The following is a 27,006-nucleotide window of genomic DNA, read 5'->3' as shown; positions in this document are numbered from 1 at the left end:
TTTAAATGGCTGTATTTTGGAAGGAAAGTACTTTTCCCGGCCTCATTTAATGATAACTGATGCATTTAATGCCAACTATAACCAGTCACGGCGGAGAGTCAGGGATGAGCAGCTGATGAGTAAGTATTTCAATCAGTTTATTGTAAGTATGCTTTTGTAGTTGTTTTTTTCTAAAATAGAATTTATTCAGTTAAACGTGTTTGTAGAAAAGCCGAGTCTTACGAACATTTTTAATTTGTAACAGAAAGTTGCATTAGAAATAATTCCCATTCTCATTGTGGCAGGGATTCACATTCACATCCTCACAATTACTAACGAGGGAAACAATGCTCTAGACCACTTAGCAAAAGAATCTATTTTCTGACACAGTAATCAGAGGTTGTACATATATATGTGCAGTTGCAATGGTAACACAAGAAAATTCTTCAATACAGGTGCTTGGAACATAAATACTTTGTTTAATTTTCAACATGTTTATGTGTAAGATCTTTTTAAATGCAATAGTCATAGCAGTTTGTTGGTCTTTGTTCAAACTGTCCCATTCAAAATCAAATTGTAGATAGAGTATAAGGGTTCTGTACTGAGACAATACCTCTGTCACTGTAGGATAAAATCAAGAGACACAATTTTGCTCTTGTTCTTCATACACCTGTTTATTTTATAATGTTTTTGAATGACATAATGTTGAGTGAATTTTCTTCTGACTGAAGTTTAAATTAGATACATTGTACAAAAGAAAATCCAGACCTTTACATCCAGCTGAACTGTTATTTTCTGCTTATGTAAAAGATTGAAAGTGTATAAAAGTAATAATCACACATATGGCAGTTTTTACTTGTGATATTAGGAAGGTCAACTTTGTGAGCCTTGTATAATGTGGTTGAGATAGATTGATTTCAGACTATCCAGTATTGTGAACATGTTGTTGCTAATTTCATCGACTTTTCAAGAAAGGATGGCTTATCCTTTTCCTTGCTCACTTCAGCACAAAGTTTTCTTTGTAGGTAAGCTTTTGTGACTGCAAGATGTCTGTCATTCATAAATCATTGCTATCTGTAATTTCTTTAAACAACATCAGTTAAGGTTGACTTTGACCTATCACCACAGGAATCATCCACTATAAAAGTTATATAAATGGTTCGGTCTACATAAGTGGCATTGTTAGATACCCATGCCGAACCATAAACATTTGTCAGCCCAGGATTTTTGGCAGATATCCAGTCAATTAGAGTTGTGTCAAAGACAGCTATTTTATTGGTTGCCTCACAATTTCATGAGTTTATTAAAACCAATCAAAAGGCTTGGTCTATAGTATGATCGGTATAACAGACAAAATTGTGTCAACCAATTAAATTTAAGTTCATTATTAAATATGTGAATAATTTCCAGCAAGAAAACATAGAAAATTTACTTCTACGTGAATTGAAAGGCAGGCACTTTAAGCTGGCTTAACAAACCTTATCAGGGCTACCTTTTCATTTTTGTCTAGGGTGGGCTACCTTATGTCTAGGGTATATTCTAGGTCTCATTGGCCTCTGTATTTACTTTTTAGCTAAAAATTCATCTCTTATGGCTTAAACTCCCTGGAAATTGCATGGTTGTATATTGTAACCACTTTCTAGAGCTGTGTATCTTTGACAGAATTTTACTAAGTTGCTACATACCAAAAAGATGTACTACATTAAGTAAGTGTGATTACTCATCCCCATTATAACACAAGGGTAGGTTTAGGATTTTTACAAGATAGAGGTCACCAAAATTTTTGCATGATTTTCAATAACCACTCACCTTCATTTTGCTCTGAACCCTTGTCAGATGTTATAATGTAAAAATGTATTATATTTTACAAAATAGCCAAATCATGCTTAAGTAACCTCTGGATTGCAAATGTAACCTTCATGTAGTTGAGTGACTTCAAGTTCAATGATGTACCAATAAATATGTGGGATTGTATGTTGTTTTAATTTCATCTGTCTATGTGGTATATTGTTTTGCCAGCACCTGTCAGTGGGTAATCTCACCTTTATATCTATCTGACCACAGCTAAGATCCTTTGATATAACCTTGCTAATCATCTGAAGGTGATTATTTAAATTTTATTACAAATATTAAAAACAAAACTTGTTTTCTTTAAATCTGTAGTCCTTGTTTCATAAACATGTAGTTTACTACATGGGATGCTTTTGAATGGCCTTCATAGCCTTGAGGTTATAAAACTTTTGTCTGAGTTTGTCTTTTATTGTAACTTCTGTCCTTCTGTCCCTCCATCTGTCCGTCCTCGTCCTCTACTTGGCCCTGCTAAGGGGGCATTTGTCAGTTTCCAACAACAGTTATCGTTTCTTAATCTCTGGATTTTCATTGGTCATTGTACATTCTGTTGCAATTCTAACCAATCAAATAACAGAAGTCTGAGTTTGAGCAAAGAGAATTTCTTTGTAACTTGAAATATTGTTCTTGGTAATAATAATTCTTGCAGTGCTCTGTAAGACCTCATATAAAATTGTTGTACTCCTGTATATATCTTTTTTAAGATTTTTGTTTTTTATCTTCCTGAGAGGGTAAAATTTCAAGAAAACACTGTATTTTATACTCACTGTAAGGTGAAGTTTTAGGGTCCAGTAAAGCCTTGTGTTTAAGATTGAAGTAATGGCTGTTTAGTTGTTATAATTTCAATATTTTCTATTTTCAGCAACCATTTTACAAACAATGAGACGTGATGGAAATGTTATGATAGCTGTGGACACAGCTGGCAGAATGCTAGAACTTGCACAACTTCTGGTATGATTTCATATTTCACCTTAATATTATCTTAATATTATCCTACACCAAAAAGGTGACGGAGGATACGTTAATAGTCTTCGTCCTTCCTTCTGTCTATTATTTTTGTCTGGCGCATAACCTCAAAAAGTATTTGAGATATCAATTTGAAATTCATGAAGTTGATATTCAAGACAAGTGCAGTGCACACAAGAATGATAACTCTACCCTTCATAGTATTTTACTTTTTTCCCTTTGTCATTTTCCATGCTAAGCATTTGTCAAGATCATACATAGGTCATGAAGTATTTGGGATATCAGCTTGTAATTTCATAGGTTAAGAGATCTCTTTTAGCAGGAGTGGTATGTACTAGAATGGAAACTCAACAATAATGGTAACTCAAGACTTGATTGTTTTTATTGTTATTGCCTGAAATGGTGATATTCTTTTGCATAATTTTTCTCAGGTTCATAATTTAAATAGTATTTGAGATATCAACTTTAAACTTCAGAAGTGGATAGAATTTTTGAAAAGGAGTGCAGTGCTCAAGTATAACTAAACTTTAGTGATATTAATTTGAAACTTCACTGGGGTATAGATCACCGTAGGGTAGAATACATTTGGCAATATTGACAACTTTTTAGTTAATGCTCTTTGTTATTTTAAATGCTAAATTTGCAATCTATAATTTTTTGTCCAGGCTGTTTTTTAAAACATTGAGATATCAGCTTGATAGATGAATAACTCTCATAAGACCTATACTGTGTTAGTGCGACATAAAACCAAACAACTTTTTCCTACCTTTCTCTTACAAGTTGTTATTGGAACCAGTCATTTGTTTTCAGAATGGTTCCCGTTTTATCTTTTATTTATTTAACAGCTGAAACCATGAAAAGTTTGTGTTCCATTCTTTAGATGAAAACTCTTATATGCATCCCCAAGTTTGGAAAATATTAGAAAGTCAATTTGAAAATTAAATGTTAAATGAAAAGTACCAATTTACGTAACTTAAATAAACACTTTTGGTTTTGATAATAATAGCTTCTAGAAAATATCTGACAAGCTTTGGTATAAAAGTCTTAAATGATATATATTCTATACTTTGTGATGCAGAAACCACAATAATTATCTTATATATATAACGGGTTAATCAATATAATTACTGGTAAATATTGTTTGAATATTTAACATTTTGATTAATGAATCAATCTTGCATTTTCCTAATGACCTGCTTTGAAAAAAATTCTACTTATTTAAGAAATATTCTTTTCCTCCTAAATCAGATATTGTCAGACTACTTTGAAAATTATATCTTATAATTTCACTGTGAAAATATCAAAACCAAATTTCACTGCCCACTGAAAATCATGTTATAATTTATATGTAAATGTGTAGTTACAGTAAGTTTGCCCTGAGATTTTTTTATGTAGATAATAAATAGGACACAGTCTTACTTTAAACTTGGTAATAGGACACAGTCTTACTTTAAACTTGGTAATAGGACACAGTCTTGGTAATAGGACACAGTCTTACTTTAAACTTGGTATGAGGTAATTGACTCAGGAGTCTATTTCTGTACAATATCTGAAGATTATGTTCGCAAAAGGTTGACAAAAAAGTAAGATACCTGATTAAATATTTATGAAATAATCTGTTATTCATTTATCAATGGCATTAATCTAAAAAGTAGATTGCATGTCAATTATTTTGGACAGTTGATACAATACTTGATCATCCTTCTGTAAATAATAGACAGTCTTTCTGAAAATAATGTGCCAAAATATAAATTAACAGTTTCTTGCTGAAGGAAACAACTGCTTGCCTCTGACAGGGTTTGAACTTTTGTGGCTAGGGATCCTTAGATTACTTGTTTGACATGTTAACCACTCAGTTGTGCCGTCACTTCTATTTATTTGATTTTTAGCTCACCTGTCACAAAGTGACAGGGTGAGCTTTTGTGATCGCTTTTCGTCCGTCGTCCGTCCGTCCGTCGTCGGTCCGTCCGTCGTCCGTCGTCCGTCCGTAAACTTTTGCTTTAAATGACATCTCCTCATAAACCACTGAGCCAATTTCATCCAAACTTCACAGGAATGTTCCTTTGGTGGTCACCTTTAAAAATTGTTCAAAGAATTTAATTCCATGCAGAACTCTGGTTGCCATGGCAACCGAAAGAAAAATCTTTAAATATCCTCCTTTAAAGAACCCTAAGAGCTAGAGCTTAGATATTTGGCATGAAACATCTTCTAATGAGTGTCTACCAAGTTTGTTCAAATAAAAGCCCTGGGGTCAAAATTGGCCCCGCCCCGGGGGTTCATTGATTTTCCCTATATGCATATAGTAAAAACTTAAAAAATCTTCTTTTAAAGAACCGTAAGAGCTAGAGCTAAGATATTTGGCATGGAACATCTTCTAGTGAGTGTTCTACCAAGTTTGTTCAAATAAAAGCCCTGGGGTCAAAATTGGCCCTCCCTGGGGGGTCATTGATTTTCCCTATATGCATATAGTAAAAACTTAAAAAATCTTCTTTTAAAGAACTGTAAGAGCTAGAGCTTAGATATTTGGCATGAAACATCTTCTAGTGAATGTCTACCAAGTTTGTTCAAATAAAAGCCCTGGGGTCAAAATTGGCCCCGCCCCAGGGGGTCATTGATTTTCCTATATGCATATAGTAAAAACTTAAAAAATCTTCTTTTTAAAGAACCCAAAGAGCTAGAGCTAAGATATTTGGCATGAAACATCTTCTAGTGAATGTCTACCAAGTTTGTTCAAATAAAAGCCCTGGGGTCAAAATTGGCCCCGCCCTGGGGGGTCATTGATTTTCCCTATATGCATATAGTAAAAACTTAAAAAATCTTCTTTTAAAGAACCAGAAGAGCTAGAGCTAAGATATTTGGCATGAAACATCTTCTAGTGAATGTCTACCAAGTTTGTTCAAATAAAAGCCCTGGGGTCAAAATTGGCCCCGCCCCAGGGTGTCATTGATTTTCCCTATTTGCATATAGTAAAAACTTAAAAAATCTTTTTTTAAAGAACTGTAAGAGCTAGAGCTTAGATATTTGGCATGAAACATCTTCTAGTGAATGTCTACCAAGTTTGTTCAAATAAAAGCCCTGGGGTCCAAATTGGCCCCACCCCAGGCGGTCATTGATTTTCCCTATATGCATAAAGTTAAAACTTAAAAAATCTTCTTTTAAAGAACCCAAAGAGCTAGAGCTAAGATATTTGGCATGAAACATCTTCTAGTGAATGTCTACCAAGTTTGTTCAAATAAAAGCCCTGGGGTCAAAATTGGCCCCGCCCCAGGGTGTCATTGATTTTCCCTATATGCATATAGTAAAAACTTATAAAATCTTCTTTTAAAGAACTGTAAGAGCTAGAGCTTAGATATTTGGCATGAAACATCTTCTAGTGAATGTCTACCAAGTTTGTTCAAATAAAAGCCCTGGGGTCAAAATTGGCCCCGTCCCAGGGGATCATTGATTTTCCCTATATGCATATAGTAAAAACTTAAAAAATATTCTTTTAAAGAACCCAAAGAGCTAGAGCTAAGATATTTAAGATTGAGACATGTTCTAATGGGTGTCTACCAAGTATGTTCAAATAAAAGCCCTGGGGTCAAAACTGGCCCCGCCCCGGGGGTCATTGAATTTCCTTATATGTGTATAGCAAAAACTTAAAAATCTTCTTTGAAAAAACTCAAATAGCTAGAGTTTAGATATTAAGCATGAAACATCTTTAAGTAAATATCTACAAAGTTTGTTCAAATAAAAGCCCAGGGGTCAAAACTGGCCCTGCCCGAGGGGTCTCATTGTTTTTAACTATATGTGTATAGTAAAAACTTAAAAAATCTTCTTTTAAAAAAAAACCCAATGAGCTAGAACTTAGATGTTTTGCATGAAACATCTTCTTATGGGTGTCTACCAAGTCTGTTCAAATAAACAAATAAAAGCCCTTGGGTAAAAATTGGGCCGGGGGGGGGGCTATATACAGGTGAGCGACCTCAGGGCCATCATGGCCCTCTTGTTTTATGGTATATTTGGTAAACCTTTGAAAAAAAAAACCCAATGAGCTAGAACTTAGATGTTTTGCATGAAACATCTTCTTATGGGTGTCTACCAAGTCTGTTCAAATAAACAAATAAAAGCCCTTGGGTAAAAATTGGCCCGGGGGAGGGGCAGCTATATACAGGTGAGCGACCTCAGGGCCATCATGGCCCTCTTGTTTTATGGTATATTTGGTAAACCTTTTGATGTGTGTAAATTTACCTCAACATTTTGTTAACAAAATCTGCCCCATTCTTTTTAATAAACTACAATAAGGTTGTTAGAATTGTCTTGGTCATGCTCAGGCCACTGACTTGGGAAAGAGTTTCGAAAAACTGGTTAAACATCCACAAAAAATTAAAAAACCATTTAAAATGTAAAAATATTTCATTGATGCTTATTTCCTTTGAAGCTACATTTGTATTTTTGAAATAAAAATTGAAGTGTTGACTTGTGGTGTGGGTTGAAAAGACCATATTTTGGTACCTCATTCAGAACCTTGAAGAAGTTCCAATACTCATGTCTTGGAATTTGTAATGTACATATAAAAGCATGCCATTATTGGTAATACATGTAAGTAATAAATAAATTATAGCATGTAATCTGATAAATATTTTATATAGCAAACTCTCATCTCAAAGTTTTAGTGCTCATATAATAATACACTTGTGTCTCGGTAGTCTGCGACTATTTCTTATATATTGACCATGATGCCATCAGCTGTAACAACACAATAAAAAGTTTCTGTATATATTGACACATCTTCACTTGTCTGTTACTCTTTAATCTTAATTTACAGAGTTTTATTTCTTCATTTTTGACTGGCAACTGGAGGCCAGACAAGTCTAGCTGATCTGCTATTTAACACTCAGGACATGATCTGGTTAGGAAGTAAGGCGAGAGATAGATATTGGTTAAATTGTTAACCTGCTCAATTTGTTTGATGGTCTTGTCTAGCTTTCATTCCTGGAGCTGTCCGTTATCAATAGTTTGGTATATCAAGATGAAAACTGGAAATTAATGTGCAGGCTGGCCTAGCTCTACACTGGTATCAAAAGCTAATCACTTTTAGTTTCAGCTTAAAAGGATTGATGTCAGAATTGTTTTTTATATTCTGTAAAAATTGTAAAAAATTCCTTCATGTTATAGGATATAAATTTTCATCTTTTTTGGCAGTTTGGCTTTTAAATCTCTTTTTCAAGAGCATGCCCAGTAAAATGCTCAGGATCTGTACTATCACATGCTCAGGATATGTACTATCACATGCTCAGGATGTGTACTATCACATGCTTGGGATCTGTACTATCACATGCTCAGGATCTGTACTATCACAGGCTTGGGATCTGTACTATCACATGCTTGGGATCTGTACTATCACATGCTCAGGATGTGTACTATCACATGCTTGGGATCTGTACTATCACAGGCTTGGGATCTGTACTATCACATGCTCAGGATCTGTACTATCACATGCTCAGGATCTGTACTATCACAGGCTTGGGATCTGTACTATCACATGCTTGGGATCTGTACTATCACATGCTCAGGATGTGTACTATCACATGCTTGGGATCTGTACTATCACATGCTTGGGATCTGTACTATCACATGCTCAGGATGTGTACTATCACATGCTTGGGATCTGTACTATCACATGCTCAGGATCTGTACTATCACATGCTCAGGATCTGTACTATCACAGGCTTGGGATCTGTACTATCACATGCTTGGGATCTGTACTATCACATGCTCAGGATGTGTACTATCACATGCTTGGGATCTGTACTATCACATGCTCAGGATCTGTACTATCACATGCTTGGGATCTGTACTATCACATGCTCAGGATGTGTACTATCACATGCTTGGGATCTGTACTATCACATGCTCAGGATCTGTACTATCACATGCTTGGGATCTGTACTATCACATGCTCAGGATCTGTACTATCATATGCTTGGGATCTGTACTATCACATGCTCAGGATCTGTACTATCACATGCTTGGGATCTGTACTATCACATGATTGCGATCTGTACTATCACATGCTTGGGATCTGTACTATCACATGCTCAGGATCTGTACTATCACAGGCTTGGGATCTGTACTATCACATGCTTGGGATCTGTACTATCACATGCTTGGGATCTGTACTATCACATGCTCAGGATCTGTACTATCACATGCTCAGGATGTGTACTATCACATGCTTGGGATCTGTACTATCACATGCTCAGGATGTGTACTATCACATGCTTGGGATCTGTACTATCACATGCTCAGGATGTGTACTATCACATGCTTGGGATCTGTACTATCACATGCTCAGGATCTGTACTCTCATATGCTTGGGATCTGTACTATCACATGCTCAGGATCAGTACTATCACATGCTTTGGGATCTGTACTATCACATGATTGCGATCTGTACTATCACATGCTTGGGATCTGTACTATCACATGCTCAGGATCTGTACTATCACAGGCTTGGGATCTGTACTATCACATGCTTGGGATCTGTACTATCACATGCTTGGGATCTGTACTATCACATGCTCAGGATCTGTACTATCACATGCTCAGGATGTGTACTATCACATGCTTGGGATCTGTACTATCACATGCTCAGGATGTGTACTATCACATGCTTGGGATCTGTACTATCACATGCTCAGGATGTGTACTATCATATGCTTGGGATCTGTACTATCACATGCTCAGGATCTGTACTATCACATGCTTGGGATCTGTACTATCACATGCTTGGGATCTGTACTATCACATGCTCAGGATCTGTACTATCACATGCTCAGGATGTGTACTATCACATGCTTGGGATCTTTACTATCACATGCTCAGGATGTGTACTATCACATGCTTGGGATCTGTACTATCACATGCTCAGGATCTGTACTATCACATGCTCAGGATCTGTACTATCACATGCTCAGGATGTGTACTATCACATGCTTGGATCTGTACTATCACATGCTCAGGATGTGTACTATCACATGCTTGGGATCTGTACTATCACATGCTCAGGATGTGTACTATCACATGCTTGGGATCTGTACTATCACATGCTCAGGATGTGTACTATCATATGCTTGGGATCTGTACTATCACATGCTTGGGATCTGTACTATGACATGCTCAGGATCTGTACTATCACATGCTCAAGATCTGTACTATTACATGCTCAGGATGTGTACTATCACATGCTCAGGATCTGTACTATCACATGCTCAAGATCTGTACTATCACATGCTCAAGATCTGTACTATCACATGATTGCGATCTGTACTATTACATGCTCAGGATCTGTACTATCACATGCTTGGGATTCTGTACTATCACATGCTTGGGATTCTGTACTATCATATGCTGACAGGATCTGTACTATCACGTGCTGACAGGATCTGTACTACTCTGTACTAGATCTCATTAAGTAGAGGTGCAATGCACAAGAACAGGTACTCTGCATTTCTTAGTTTTTGAGTTATTGCCCTTTGTTAATTTTCATACTTTATTTTTGTCCAGGCCATTTCTCCTAAAGTATAAAAGCTATGGACATGAAACTTCATAGGATGATAGATCTCATTAAGAAGAAGTCCTGTGCACAAGAACCGGTACTCTGCATTTCTTATTTTTTGAGTTATTGCCCTTTGTTAATTTTCATACTTTATTTTTGTCCAGGCCATTTCTCCTAAAGTATAAAAGCTATGGTCTTTAAACTTCATAGGATGATAGATCTCATTAAGAAAAATGCAGTGTACAAGAACTGGTACTCTGCACTTCTTTATTTTCTTCATTTTTGTCCTGGCCATAAATTCTCCTAAACTATATTGTTCACAAGGCTACACATCCGACTCGCGGAGTTGTAGTTTCACAAAAAGACATCACTGCTCATCCTTCCAGATGGATTGAATTAAAAAAAAAACAAAAAAAAAAACAAAAAGGGAAAAAAATCGAACATTTTGAACAGATTAGAATTGAGTTCTGTTAATTATGTTAAGTTTCCAACAGTTCTTCACCAATTGTTACCTAAAGGATTGGTAAAATACAGTCTTTTATGCAAGACTCAAGATGCATAATTGAATTCATGCCGTCTTATCATGGTCTTCACTGTTCACTGTTCAGATGATACATATTTTGAAATTTTCCTTAAAAATGAGTGATGGCAATTTTGTTCAAATTGAAAGATGTTAAGTGAGATAAGGTTTAATTATAACTACGGTAACCAAAAAGAGGTTTAAATGATAAATATTGACATAAGGTTTAAATGATAACTACCGAAATAACGTTTAAATGATAACTACTGAAATAACGTTTAAATGATATTACTACTGAAACAAGGTTTAAATGATAACTACTGAAACAAGGTTTAAATGATAACTACTGAAATAAGGTTAAAATGATGACTACTGAAATAAGGTTTAAATGATAAATACTGAAATAAGTTTAAATGATAACTACTGAAGTAAGTTTAAATGATAACTACTGAAGTAAGTTTAAATGATAAATATTAACATATTAAGGTTTAAATGATAACTAAAGACTTAAGGTTTAAATGATGACTACTAAGTTAAATTACTTATTAATTTTGTGAAAATTAAAAGTACTTCATTTTGTAAAATGATGTCAACACTGCAATAGAAGTGACTTATGTTAGCTCAAGATGCATGCTATATTACACATGAATTACCATTAGTGTGTCTTATAAACAGAATAAATTGGCCATTACTCTAAATAAAAATGTAAGATTTATATGGTAATAAAGTTGGTAAATTCTGGCATTTACATCAAATATGCACTGAAAGTAATATAACATTTCTTAAACATTTAATATATTTTTGTGCCCCCACTATAGAGGGGCATTTAGATTTACCCTTGTCAGTCCGTCCTTCCGTCTTTTTGTGTCGCATGTAGCTCAAAAAGTAATTGACATAGAGTCATGAAACCTTACAGGAATGTTGATCAGCATGAGTAGTTGTGCATTTGGGTATTTTGTGTGGATATATTTAGTATTTTTAGAGTTATTGCCCTTGAATTAGTAAAAATTTGCAATTTTTAACTTGTGTTGCATGTAACTAAAAAAAAGTAGTTGACCTAGAGTCATGAAACCTTACAGGAATGTTGATCAGCATGTGTAGTTGTGCACCTGGGTATATTGTGTGGATATTTTTAGTATTTTTAGCTCGACTATTCGATAAGAATAAGTAGAGCTATTGCAGTCACCCGAGCGTCGGCGTCCGCGTCCGCGTCGGCGTCGGCGTAACCACTTATGTTAAAGTTTTTGTAATAGTTCAAATATTTTCAAAGTCCATTGACATATGGCTTTGAAACTTTGCACACTTGTTCACCATCATGACCCCAACCTGTAGACAGGAGGAGGTAACTCTATCAAGCATTTTGACAGAATTATGCCCCTTTTTCGACTTAGAATTTACGTTAAAGTTTTTGTAATAGTTCAAATATTTTCAAAGTCCATTGACATATGGCTTTGAAACTTTGCACACTTGTTCACCATCATGACCCCAACCTGTAAACAGGAGGAGGTAACTGTATCAGGCATTTTTTTTACTATCAAGCACTAAGAATAGTCGAGCGTTGCTGTCCTACCGACAGCTCTTGTTAGAGTGATTGTCCTTGACTTAGTAAAAATTTGCAATTTTCAACTTGTGTTGCATGTAACTAAAAAAAGTAGTTGACCTAGAGTCATGAAACCTTACAATGTAAGAAAAGACTTCATGAAATGTAATGTAAGAAAAGACTTCATGAAATGTAATGTAAGAAAAGACTTCATGAAATGTAATGTAAGAAAAGACTTCATGAAATGTAATGTAAGAAAAGACTTAATGAAATGTAATGTAAGAAAGGACTTAATGAAATGTAACATTAGAAAGGACTTAATGAAATGTAATGTGAGAAAAGACTTAATGAAATTTTATGTTAGAAGGACTTAATGAAATGTAATGTAAGAAAAGACTTAATGAAATGTAATGTTAGAAAGGACTTAATGAAATGTAAAATAAGAAGGGACTTAATGAAATGTAACTTTAGAAAGGACTTAATGAAATGTAATGTAAGAAAGGACTTAATGAAATGTAACATAAGAAATGACTTGATGAAATGTAATGTAAGAAAATACTTAATGAAATGTAATGTAAGAAAGGACTTAATGAAATGTAAGGTAAGAAAAGACATAATGAATTGTAATGTAAGAAAAGCCTGAATTTATTGAACTGTGTATTAAAGAATGAATGAAATTGGAGTGTAAAAATTAAAGAAACGATTAAATAAACAGTAATGTAAAAAAATAATGTATTTAATGAACTTCAACTAAATTGTTTGGTTAGTTCTTCCGCACTTTTTATTATCTCTTCCTTTCTTTATTTACATTGATATATTTTCTTTGTCTTAAAGAAGCAGCAGCCTTTTACATAAACCATTAAGATAATCTGCTATTTAATACCCAGGACATGGTTTAGAAAAGGAAATGAGAGAAAAATAAATATTGATTATGCAGATGCATGTCATTTAGAAGAGTACATACTTTGGGTGAAAGTGAAAGATATTCAACATGACACTCTAGATAGTGATCCTGCTACAAGAGTCAACTTTGACAGGTTATTTTTCATTGCATGGATTTCTGTCCTTTGTTGTTTTAATTTAGCATTAAATTGTTAAAGTTAAGAAGCCAACTGTTTAGAGAAGTTAAGAGAAGTTAAAGAAGCACACTGTATCAAGGGTTGATTGCAAAACTATTGCAAGTCCCCTATTTCATGTAAGTTACTGCAGTTTTGCGATCAAATTGGTACAGAGAAGCACACTTTATTGAGTATGGTATTAGCCCTCACACAGTACCCTGATGGAACTGAGTGATGTTTGCCTGCTCAGCTCAATAGTAGAAGCATTGGATTAGTAGTCCAGGCGCCACTGCTTAAATCCTCGAGTAATATCTGAATAAAAGATTAAACAATCAAACAAACTGAAAGTGATAAACTTCACAGTCGGACCAGGCTGTTTACTGAATTTAACAGAATTTTTATTTGATGTTAACATCTTTTAAACTTTGAATAGATTGCTTCAAATAAAAACCAACTTAAAATTGAGCAACCCCTCAGACATTGCATTTTAACTTTATTAACAGTAATCGAGTTGGGGGAAATTCTGTTTTATGCACCTCTCTTGTTATTTTATAACATTCCATCCTTTGGTTTGTATAAAAATTTTTTATAAATGTAATGCAGTTTAATACAGTGTATCTAGATTACTTTCAGGACTCTCCTGAAGTCTTTAGAATAATGAATGCATGCCTGCAGAATGAATTCAGTCTTAAACTTGTTTATTTCCATGCCAAATTAAATTTGTGGAATCATAAATCATCTAACAGAATCAGAAAATGTTCAAAAACACTGTGAAATGAAGGACAAATACATTTATCAAAGATTATTTTCAATAAGTCTCTAATAGGGGGAAACAACTGGGGTTGTTTTTCTCCAAATTTTATCTAAAATGTATGAATACGAACATCTTGTTTTTGTGTTGGCAAATACGATTTATTAGATGGAGATGTAATCCTATTTAATAAAAAGAATGAGGAGATTTCTTTAAAAAAAAAAGAGGAAACTGAATCACTAAAGAAAGCCCAAAACAGCAAAATAGAAAATTTTGCAGGCTCAGTTTTGAATGAGCTTGTTCATGGATAGCAGTGGCAATTGCTAGCTTCTGTCCATTCCCTCTAGCACTGGCTTAATTCAACATTTCAAGATGAAAATGGTAAAATTTTGAATTTATAAATATCCACAGATGTATTCATGAGGCAGTTATCATGAAACCTTCATTGAGATTAATGTTAGTGCCATTCCATGAAAAGCGTTGCATGGTCACCAAGTAAAAGAATGCATATGCCCTGACGAGAAAACAATGGGCGGAACTATATAAAATGGAACCCTTAACACTTTTAGTAAGGGGTGTAGAAGATATATGAATATTGATTGCATTTTTAATAAAATCAAGCCCACAGATAATTAACATGAATAAAATCGAGCCCAAAGGTAATAAACATGAACAAAATAAAGCCCAAGGGTAATTAACATGAATAAAATCAAGCCCAAAGGTAATTTACATGAATAAAATGTAACCCAAAGATAATTATCATGAATAAAATGTCACCCAAAGGTAATGTTCATGAATAAAATCAAGCCCAAAGGTAATTAACATGAATAAAATCAAGCCCATGGGTAATTAACATGAATAAAATCAAGCCTAAATGTGATTAACATAAATAAAATCAAGCCAAAGGTAATTATCATGAATAAAATATAACCCAAAGGTAATAAACATGAATAAAATCTAGCCTAAAGGTAATTAACATAAATAAAATCAAAGAATTTAAGGAGAGCATCTGACGGGTACTTAGATCAATTAGTATCTGTTCTGGCTGTTCCTCGTAAGTCAAAATTTAATGAGCTTTTACACATGATGGCTATCTGCAGCTTTTCCATTGGAGCTGGTTTAAATGGTTTTGTTTTGACTGAAATCTGGAAAAAGGGCAATTTGTCAGGAGCAATTGCAGACTGGGTTTGATCAAGTCTGTTGACGTGAGATAATGAAAAGTGCATTTGTGATTATTATACCCCCACCACAAAATGTGGGGGGGGCTATAATGGATTCGCTTTGTTGCGTCGGTCCGTCGGTCGGTCGGTCGGTCTGTCTGTCTCCATTTTCGTGTCCGCTCTATAAATCCTATACCAATTTAAGGATTTTCTTCAAACTCAAATGTTTACCTCAACAAGAGGATGTGCAGAACCCATGTTGCCCATGTGTCTGCTCAAGGTCAAGATCACAATTGAAGGTCAAATATCAAACACTGAAATATTACACAGTATGTCGTGTCCGCTCTGTAAGTCCTACACTAATTGAAAGATTTTCTTCAAACTTGGCTCAAATGTTCACCTCAAGCAGGGGATGTGCAGAACCCATGTCGCCCATGTGTCAGCTCAAGGTCAAGGTCACAATTGAAGGTCAAATATCAAACAATTAAATATTACACAGTATGTCGTGTCCGCTCTGTAAGTCCTACACTACTTGAAAGATTTTCTTCAAACTTGACTCAAATATTCACCTGAACAAGGGGATGTGCAGAACCCATGTTGCCCATGTGTCAGCTCAAGGTCAAGGTCACAATTGAAGGTCAAATATCAAACACTATCAAATATTACACAGTATGTTGTGTCCGCTCTGTAAGTCCTACACTACTTGAAAGATTTTCTTCAAACTTGGCTCAAATGTTCACCTCAACCAGGGGATGTGCAGAACCCATGTTGCCCATGTGCCAGCTCAAGGTCAAGGTCACAATTGAAGGTCAAATATCAAACAATCAAATATTACACAGTATGTTGTGTCCGCTCTGTAAGTCCTACACTAATTGAAAGATTTTCTTCAAACTTGGCTCAAATATTCACCTCAACAAGGGGATGTGCAGAACCCATGTTGCCCATGTGTCAGCTCAAGGTCAAGGTCACAATTGAAGGTCAAATATCAAACACTATCAAATATTACACAGTATGTTGTGTCCGCTCTGTAAGTCCTACACTTCTTGAAAGATTTTCTTCAAACTTGGCTCAAATGTTCACCTCAGGCAGGCGATGTGCAGAACCCATGTCGCCCATGTGTCAGCTCAAGGTCACAATTGAAGGTCAAATATCAAACAATTAAATATTACACAGTATGTCGTGTCCGCTCTGTAAGTCCTACACTACTTGAAAGATTTTCTTCAAACTTGGCTCAAATGTTCACCTCAACAAGGGGATGTGCAGAACCCATGTCGCCCATGTGTCAGCTCAAGGTCAAGGTCACAATTGAAGGTCAAATATCAAACAATTAAATATTACACAGTATGTTGTGTCCGCTCTGTAAGTCCTACACTAATTGATAGATTTTCTTCAAACTTGACTCAAATATTCACCTCAACCAGGGGATGTGCAGAACCCATGTTGCCCATGTGTCAGCTCAAGGTCAAGGTCACAATTGAAGGTCAAATATCAAACAATCTAATATTACACAGTATGTCATGTCCGCTCTGTAAGTCCTACACTAATTGAAAGATTTTCTTCAATCTTGGCTCAAATGTTCATCTCATCCAGGGGATGTGCAGAACTTATGTCACTCTTTTGCTGGCTTAAGGTCAAGGTCACACTTGAAGGTCAAAAATTGACTTAGAAAATATTCTTAAATTTTAACATTTATTTGAATATTTCTCAATCTAGAAAAGGTATTTGCTTGAAACTTAAAATATTTTTGAAGGGTCACAATTCCGATATGCTGTTGGCTCAAGTTTCATAACTCTGTATTGCATTTTAACAAAGTTATGTCCCTTTTTAAGTCTTCAAATTTACATACAATCAAATATTAGACAATATGTTGTGTCCGCTCTATAAATCCTATACTAATGGAAGAATTTTCTTCAAACTTTACTCATATTTTCACCTCAACAAGGTTATGTGCAGAATCCTTGTCACCTTTGTGCCGGCTTAAGGTCAAGGTCAAACTTGAAAGTCAAAAATTGACTTAGAAAATGTTCTTAAATTTTAACATGTACTTGAATAATTCTGAAACTAGTGCAGGCATTTGCTTGAAACTTAAAAGATATACGAGGTGTGCCAAATTAGATATGCAGGTCAAGTTTCATTACTCTGTATTGCATTTTGACAAAGTTATGCCCCTTTATAAGTCTTCAAATTTACATACAACCAATACTAGACAATATATTGTGTCTACTCTATAAATTCTATACTAATGGAAGGATTTTCTTCAAACTTTACTCAAATGTTCAACCAAAATGGGTGATGTGCAAAACCCATCTTACCCTTGTGCCAGATTAAGGTCAAGGCCACACTTGAAGGTCAAAAATTGACTTATAAATAAAATGTTTAATATATTGGGAAAATGAAAGGTTATTTCTAACTGTTTCGACCATGATTTGATAATATATATTTATACTATTACCTGTACAATTAATCTTTTTTTCACCAGAGATAATTTCTTTTTATGTATTTGTGCCACATAAGTTATTCCCTTAACCACCTTTCAAAGTGGTCTTCTGTCAAGGACATTGGTGGGGGTATGAATCGCATTCAGCGATAGTTCTAGTTGCAAAAAGGAGACTAGCCTGTCTATTACACTGTAATGTTTGTAAAAATTGGCTATAAATCCAAACAAATCATACAAAGCTAAACCTACCGTAAATAATATCAACAGGAGTTTTGTTGTTGTTGTTGAATTTTTGTAATTTTTAACCAGGTTTTCCAAAGGAAAAAACTGAGGTATGTCTGTGGGCGGACGGGCGGGCGTAAACAATTTCTTCTGTGCGCAACTCCTCCTACATTTCTCAATGGATTTTGACCAAACTTTCACAGAAGCTTTGTCATCAAGTGCCCTGGCGCATATTGTCAGGGTTTTGTGATTGGATAATATTCAACCTAGTTATGGCCCTTTGGTTTTTTTTCCTTATATAGAATATATAGTGAACAATTTCTTCTGTGTGCAACTCCTTCTACATTTCTCAACAGATTTTGACCAAACTTTCACAGAAGCTTTGTTATCAAGTGCCCTGGTGCATATTGTCAGGGTTTTGTGATTGGATAATATATGACCTAATTATGGCCCTTTGTTTTTTTTCCTTATACAGAATATATAGTGAGCACATTTTCTCTGCGCAATTCCTCCTACATTATTCATGATTTACATTGCACATAGTTACATTTTTTGTTGCTTGTATTTGTATTTCAACTACAACATATTTATCTACAATGGTGATAACTGAAAATCTGGTTTCGTGGCATTGCCATGTTTCTTGTTATAATTTGCGTTATACAGAAAATATTATTAAAATCATTTCTTTTCTGGCAACTGATTTCTATCATTGTATGAAACAGTTTGAATTATTCATGCCTCTAAGTGATACAGACTTGGCATAATGTGTACATAATAACTTTTATGATGAACTGCCTTATCAACCATCTACAAAATGATGCCCTGTCATAATATTGAAATTGCTGCATTTTTCTGCCAATGGTTTTTTTTATGAATGTATGAAGAATTTCAGAATCATTCTGAATAATGTTTCAATTTTTGTCTAAAGGTGATGCACTTACTTGATTTTATGCAGTTCTTTAACCCATTACTTCATGAGCATTTTGTGAAAAATGGCTGTTTTCATTGAAAAGTCTCCCGTTACAAGTTCAAATTGCTATAATACTATAAAAACTGCTTCAACACTAATTAAACTTGGCACAAATGTTGACTGGACCATTGCCCTTGCAACAACATGCTCAGGCTTAAATTTTCTGTTACCATGGCAACGAGGGGACATCTCAAAATTGCCAAAAATCACTATTTTGCTTTGAATTTTTCCATCATAATTCATTTCAAAGTGCTGCAACTTCTCAATGGATTGAGATAGAGTCAAATGCATTTCAGCGTTGGTTACACGTTACCTTATGATCAATCTGGGGTCATTTATAGCCTCTCACAAGTCCAAAATTTTCTTGGCGTTGAGGGGGACTCCGCCCCCCTTCAAACCCCCCCAAACAGAAGGGGGCACATCCCCCTTCTGGCAACTCCCTGATGTATCTTTTAGTTGGGGGGCCGCGCCGAAAAAGTGGTCACTTTTTTTAACGACATTTCTCAAACATAAACAAGTGTTAAGGGCCAAAATAATGCATTTTTTCACCATTTGAGACAACAAAAAGGGGGGGGGGGGTGAAAAAGGCGTTAAAAGGCGTGTATATGAAGTAATGGGTTAAGTTGCATGTTAATTTTTATTCTGAAAGTGCATTTACTTTTGATGAATTAAATATACTAGTAGTTTGAAATACTTTCTACAAATTTGATATTTTCCTTGATATTTTTTCCATAAAACACAAGCTAAATATGTCTTTCCCAGCTGACAAATTTGTTGTAAGTTCCTTATTTGCAACTTTATAAACTTCATAGGTATAAATTTTGTCTTGGAAATGAATTTTGTCTTAGAAATGAAAGGTTTCTTGTCAACATCATAACTTTTTATGGTCAAAGGACATTTGCCCATTTTTGTCTGCCCTATTAAAAGGGGGGGGGGGGGCAAATGTCCTAGAATCACTTTTTACAAGTATAATGATAAATACCATTTTCATTATCTGTATTATTATCAGTCTGTTAAAAAGTGAATACTTAAATAGGCATGTAAAATGTTTTTCAATTTTCTTTTGGTTACTACATTCAAGGTTGGTTGGTTGCAAAAAAGGAAAGAGAAAAATATCACTGTTAGATTTTAAGTCACATTAATTTATTGTTAGTAAGCCAATCAATGTTGACAAATATTTCAGCTTTATTGGCCAGAAGTGTCCTTTCATGTGGGATGGGGGTCTTTGGCCTCAGCTTGGTATTTTTTAGTGATTCAACCTGCAAGCTGACTTAATTAAAAGGAATAATACTTACACTGTTAAAAGTTCTCAAAATAATTTAAAAACAAAAGTGGTTGTTCACATTGAATTTTTTTGTTTCTCATTTATCACTAAGGTATTGGGTATTAAATTTGATAAATAATTAAATGCTCTCCAGCAAAGGTACTCAATAAATTGAGGCATAGATAATCATAATAACTGTATCAGCTTGTGTAAATTGGTTTCAAAGATGATACATTTATGTTTTTATCTAGAAAATACAGTTTTTTTTTACAAATCTCATCAATTTTTGTATTTTCTGATCGCAAGATCAGTAAATACATAGCTAACATCCACGGTCTAACACAAAATTTCCTAACAGACCTAACAACGCAAAGTAGTTCTCACTCAAAACTGCTTAAAATCCAGCAATTTAAAAGACAGCATGATTTTTAATGTAGGCATTTAACGAATTACAGTGCATTGAAAGTTCAGATTAGTTAATAGAAATATGAGGTTACAATCAAAAATTTCGCGGATGAATATCATTTTAATCAATGAAAATGCTATTTTTAGCTATGTCGATTACTGAATACTCCAGGGCGTAGTACACAAATAAATCTGACTGCCGAGTAGTGGAATATATACATGTCGGACTGTTTTGGCGAGAAGATTTTCGCTAAATTATTTTTATCAGTGTTAAACAGGTTTATCGTGAACAAAATACCTCGAAATTGATAAGGATTACAAACACGAAATGGAAATTCTCAATTTAGAATTACAATGTATTTCTTTTTATTCAGGCTACATATTACGTATTACTTCACCGTGGTGCAGGAGTATCGCGCTCGTATCGCGCTCGTTTAGGGTGTGAGAGTCCTAAGGTTCAAATCCTAGTCGAGGCAACTTTTTTTGAAGTGTCTTTTTAAGGAAGTAGCCACGATATGCAAGGATAAAGTGTGGCTGTCATAAAATGCAACTCTAGTCATGCAAAATTCCATATGTATCAATCTCAAACTGTTATAGAAAAAAAATCTTAACGCAGTCGCTGCGTAAGATGAATTATAGTGTATAAAAATAAACTTATATAGGAAAATACATACAGATAGTCAGTATGATTTAGATTGCAAAGATCAGAAAATACCACAGAGCTTGCAGCCCTTTGATTAATGTTGCACTTTGTATAAATGATGGCATTAGGTCCCTGGAGTCACATACATTGTGTACTTAATGAACTGGTTTTTGTATGTCGTAGACACATTTCGGGATGCTGGATTAAATATTAATGAATTATTGACAGTTAATTAAAACTAGCAAAAATTAGATAGTATGTTTTTAAGTATGAAGTGATTTGTTCTTGCTTTCTAATTTAATAGAATGATTGATCGATGAAAAACACTTTATATGAGGTATTGACTAAACTCACTGTCTATGATAGGGTGGCCAATATGCATAAATTTTGAATAAAGTGAACTGCATAAATTTCTAAAAATACTTCTGATTTTGACAACTTTCTTGTAAATACATTGTACCTTATTTTTGAAACTGAAATAATTTTCTGCAACTAAATGTTTATTTTTCAGACTGATAAAGTTAACAAACAGTATTTAACTGTCAGTGCAGATTTTTTCACTCCCGTTCTGAAGATGCCAGCAAATGTTAGCATTTTTCTGAAACAGATAACATGAGTTTCCTTACATATATATAAAAAGAGAGATATATATAATATATAACAAGAGATGTTTTTCTGCTTTTTGATCATGATTTCGGCAAGCATCTAGAGGCATTGCTCTAACACTGTCACACACAATGTCAGCTAAATCCCAAATTTAATCAAATGAGATGACTTGTTGTCCACAGTAATGAGTTATTTACCCTTGAAAATGACCCAAAATTTGTTTTCATCAATTTGATTTGGTTAAGATTATGCAAAATTTAAGAGAATTCTCACCGAGAGTTTAAATTTTCCTTCTTAATTGTCCTTTGTAATAACTTGAAATTACTAAAAATTCAAATTTGGGGTCTAATACCTTAGATTAAGAAAATGGTCTAAGTAGAGCAATTAAATTGTACAAATCAAGTCAATTGATATTGTTTTTTTTTATCAAAATATGAAAAGTTTGTTAATATTGATTGATATTTTGTCTGATTTTGTTTCAAGGAAAATTGACGACAAAGTTTGAGATCTCATGATATGTGAGAAGCTACATCTTTAATAGTGTGTAGGTTGAAAAGATAATCATCTTGAAGAAAGAAAAGGTTGAATTAATCTGCAGCAAATGATGGCAGCTTTATAATACTCGTTTGTCTTAATTTATTGATATATTTTTTGTCATTTCTGAATGGCAGCCCGCTGTCCTTTCTGTCTAGCCAGCTCCGCTATTAAAGATTCATGAGCATGATTTAGATGAAAAGCAAGGCAAATAAATCAAAAAGTGAATAAATATTTATAGATTTAAGAAAATGTAGATTTTTTTTTTTTTTTTTTTAAAATTATGGATCATTTTTTTTAAAACTTTATTTAAAAAATTAACTTTATTGAAAAAAAAGACAAAGTAAGTTTTCTTTAACTTCACTTTGGTTTTTGCTAAAGTTACTACATGAGAAGTTTTTTGTTAGCTTAAGTTTTACTTAACCTAGGCTGGTATTTCAGTTTCAGTTCAAATTGCACCAATTAAAAGTTAAAAAAGAATTATTATTTACCAGCATAGCATGGAAACTAGGATAGGGACTATATAAAACCAAGTTGGAACAATAAGTCTCTTACATAATTTTGGAGTTTTTGGGGCAGCTCAAATGGTAGTTCTCTTGAGTTCAAACTGTATGCTATGTAAACACAGCAGACCTGTTCAAACTCCTTTTGGCAGATTATTAATATCCTTTAATAAGGACATGAATGGTGACATGTTCCGGGTGTCTGTACTCTTATTGCCTGAAAGGGAGGATTGACTCTCATTAAGCCTTAGAATTCACACACACTTAAACATGTTTTTTCTCCACAGTTTCATTTGCAAAATGCATTGTTGTGTACATTCTGTGTATTATTTCTCTGGTGTATTTGTAACATTTTTGTTCCTCCTGTGTACATGCTGTGTACTAGTTGTTTGCAGCAGATTGTACAAGGCACAGCTCATTTGCATTTTGAAGAGTGTACTACAAATGTATAACTGCATACGTATATAAGGTAGTTGATAGAGTACACTTGAAGTACACAGCACACATTTTATGTTCAATGCAAGAGTACTGAGCAAGGCTGTTTCTTATGTAAAGAAGTTGTTATTTTTGTACATATTTGTTCGCAGTTTGAAGTTGATTTAAATGACGTATTGTTTATGAAGTTGTAATGTTAAAGGGCAATTTGTAGTACTGATTCCTTTTAAAGGATGAATCTATTGTTGAGAATTCAATTTGCAAATTTGCAATGACTAAGGATGAAAAGATTGATACATTTCTTTTGGTGAAGATAATGGTATAGTAATGGTAAATAAAAATGAGACAAAATATGTTTGTCATCTTTAAGGTGATTCATTTATGATGAGTCATTGAAAATTTAATATTTTTTCAGCTTTCTTAGTCATATAAAAAAACCCCAAACATCTTCAACTCCATTTATAACATGAAGTAGCAAAATACAATGGTTTTGAAATAAATATCAAATACTGAGAAGTACTGTGAGATATACTGTGTATTAGTTTGTTTGTCTATTTGTTTGGGTTTTTTTTTATGCCATTTTTATGGACACATTTTTGATCACCAGTATATCAAAAAGGTCAGTGTGTCTCACCAGTTTTCCTGGAGAAGTAATCAGTTACAATTACCAATTTCACTGCAAGTCACTAACTACTAATCCATAATTATGATTTCTAAATCAGCTGATAGAGACAAATGAATTTAAGACTTAGTGTCTGATATATTTTCACAGAGAAATTTCACCTTGCTCAAAACATTCAGGTTCTTATTGGCCGCCGCACAGTAATCATCTTTTAGATCAAAATTCATATATTTTGCTAATACTCCCTGAAAATTGCATGGACCACTTTGTGCTTCAATATAAAATCTTTAAGGGCATGAAGGGTGACAAGTCTTGGGTTCGTAACCAACAGTAAGGAAAAAGTATATATAATAAATTTATAATATATTATGTAGGGGTGTAACAATACGGCAAAAACCGTATTGCAATATATTGCCATTTTGCTGAAGCGTATTGCAATATATTGCAATACGTATTGTTGTGTATATGTTTTGATATAAAGTCTTTTAAGATGGAGTAACATTATATATTATTATTATATGTATATATTTTTAGTAGAAACTTAATATAAATGTAAGGAATAAATAGAAAGTAAAGTGTCACACAATTTGATAAACAAAACTAGTCACATGTGACCTTTCACATCTGGGCCGCTTATGTAAATTATGCGGCCGCTTATTGATTTTTAAGTGTACTAGTTGTCGGATACTTTTACCTTACGTTGGTGCCAATAAAATTCGCCAATTAAAGATTTTATGTGAAATTTGTACAAAATTGGAAGGCAATTAATTGAAAATTATGATTTTTATAAAATACCGGTTTTCCAAAAATCGTACCGTGGTACGAAATTTATTTTTTCATATTGCAATATATCGGTATACCGGTAAACCGTTACACCCTTAATATTATGTAATATATGAATAAATAGAGACTACAATTAATTTCTTGCATATCAGACAAGATCATCTGCTGTTTACACAGTCATGTGCAAGAAAAAGAACCAAACACTGGCTCACAGTAGTCACAGACATATCTAGCCCTCGGGTAACTGTTTAGCAGAAACTCGGCAGAGCTGTGCATCGTTTCGGTGGTAAACAGTTACACTCGAGGTGGATATTCCGGTCTGTGCTGGCAGCCAGTGTAAGATCCTTATATATATATATACATACATAACCTAATGCTCAAGGATCAAACCAGTAACCCTTGATTACTAATCCAGTTCTCTCCTGATTGTGCTCAGAAGGCAGACAGAGCCATGATGTACATTATGTTAAGCTGTTCATGTATAAATTACCTTAATGTTGGAAGATATATCCTGAGTTTGTGTATTTTGGCAAGTGTAAAAGCAAGATCTGCAAATACATATAATAAACAGAATGCTCCTTGTTTACTCAAATTCACTTAATATGGATTTATGCATGAAACTGAAGCTGGTGTTTTGTATGCAATGTTTTTCCAGACACATAAATATGTTTTTTTTTAAGCATATATAAAGTTTTATATCTTCAAAACACACAAAACAGTAATTTACAGAAGATTGAATAGTTTCCCATCTTGAGCAATTGACACAGATGTTTCAACTCTGTAGGCATATCTGTGTGCTATCGTTGCATATCTTTGTGCTATTGTTGTTGTTGTTATGTTTTTTCAGGACATTGTTTATGGAATTTGGTAGAAGTTATCTTTGTTTTCAAACATAAAGTGTTTTATACTTTACTTTAGAGTTATGTTAAACACCTATGCATTTATGTAATACATGGTTAAAGTCTTTGCTTAAACTGTCAACAACTAAAATGTCCATAAAGCGTCAAAAGTGCTATTGCTTTTATTTTTCTTAAGCTTTTAATTTGGTGATTTTACAGTAATAAAGTAAGGAATACTGGAACCACCCAATAAGAAAAAGCCAAAAAGAAAAAACTAAAAGTACCACAAACACAACAATAATGTGACCTTGTGCTGGGGGCATGAACCAGATCTCTAGGTTAAAGCCCAAGGTTACACTTAGAGGTCAGATAAAAACACTTGCATATTATGAAATGAGGAATTATAATATATGTAACTTAAATTGCGCACAAAATTAAGGTCTTGTAGCCAAGGTCATGGTCACGTGCAGAGTTCCAAGGTCAGATAAAAAAGATAAAAAATCACACTTTTTGGTGAGATGTAAAAGTTATATACATTTATATTGTTAATGTAAGTTTTTGTTGTTCTGTTACAGGATCAGATGTGGAGAAGTACAGAGTCTGGACTGACAACTTACTCACTTGCATTGTTAAACAATGTCAGCTTTAATGTCGTCGAATTTGCAAAGTCACAGGTATGAGTAAAATAAAGCAAACCTTATTAGTTAACTTGATTGGTCAGTTTCTGTCTCAAAAAATGACATTTTGGGGTCAAGGTTGTATTTTTTTCAGTATGTCAAAATTTTGGGGTCAAGGTCATATTTTAGTATGTCAAAATATATAATGAAGGATTCAAGTATGAAAGCTTTGAAGATTATAGAATGTAATTAATTGTTTATGACAAAAGTTAAAGTTGTGTAAAGATAACACTTTTGAATTAAATTTTCTCTCAGTTATTGCCCTTTGCATAAGCATACCAGCATTGACACAGCATGTGGTTATCTTGTTTGAAGATTTATTTTACTAATCTGGAGTCATTTCACTTGAAGTCATGTAACAGGCACATCGGTTTGTATTTCACTTTTATGACTTGCAAGAGACAGCATTCATTAATGTTACATGTACATTCAAAAGCCAGAGGCTTATGATAAACATACATGCACAGGACAGCTGTCTGATAATTAAATTATTTGGAATTTTTTGTACTTTTAGAATAAACTAATGGTCTCTCCTTTTGAAAAATGTGATCTGAACAATAAAATAAATGTACCATCACTTTTTTTACGGAAAAATTCCATTTAAACTGTTAATTGTGTTGATATGTACATTCTTTCATGTATTTATTGTTAACAGCTTTAAATTAAATTTACATGTTTCCTGTGGCTCATTTTCACCAAGCAGA

The 27,006-nt window shown here is 33.9% G+C and overlaps 1 protein-coding gene across 1 annotated transcript; it reads left to right on the top strand.

Moving 5' to 3' along the window:
• Positions 1 to 26,326, top strand: LOC132740628 (probable cleavage and polyadenylation specificity factor subunit 2). The gene is made up of 3 exons (XM_060728571.1): positions 1 to 119; positions 2,690 to 2,778; positions 26,201 to 26,326. Exons 1-3 carry the CDS (start codon positions 50 to 52, stop codon positions 26,303 to 26,305), a joined length of 264 nt encoding a protein of 87 aa, XP_060584554.1. The 5' UTR covers positions 1 to 49; the 3' UTR covers positions 26,306 to 26,326.
• Positions 26,327 to 27,006: the final 680 nt, after the last annotated feature.

Source organism: Ruditapes philippinarum, unplaced genomic scaffold, assembly GCF_026571515.1.
Source record: "Ruditapes philippinarum isolate M1 unplaced genomic scaffold, ASM2657151v2 ctg10958_1_1_1_1, whole genome shotgun sequence".
In the NCBI taxonomy this organism is placed as follows: domain Eukaryota; kingdom Metazoa; phylum Mollusca; class Bivalvia; order Venerida; family Veneridae; genus Ruditapes; species Ruditapes philippinarum.
Note: the sequence above shows the minus strand (reverse complement) of the source record. Positions and strands in the feature narration are given on the sequence as shown.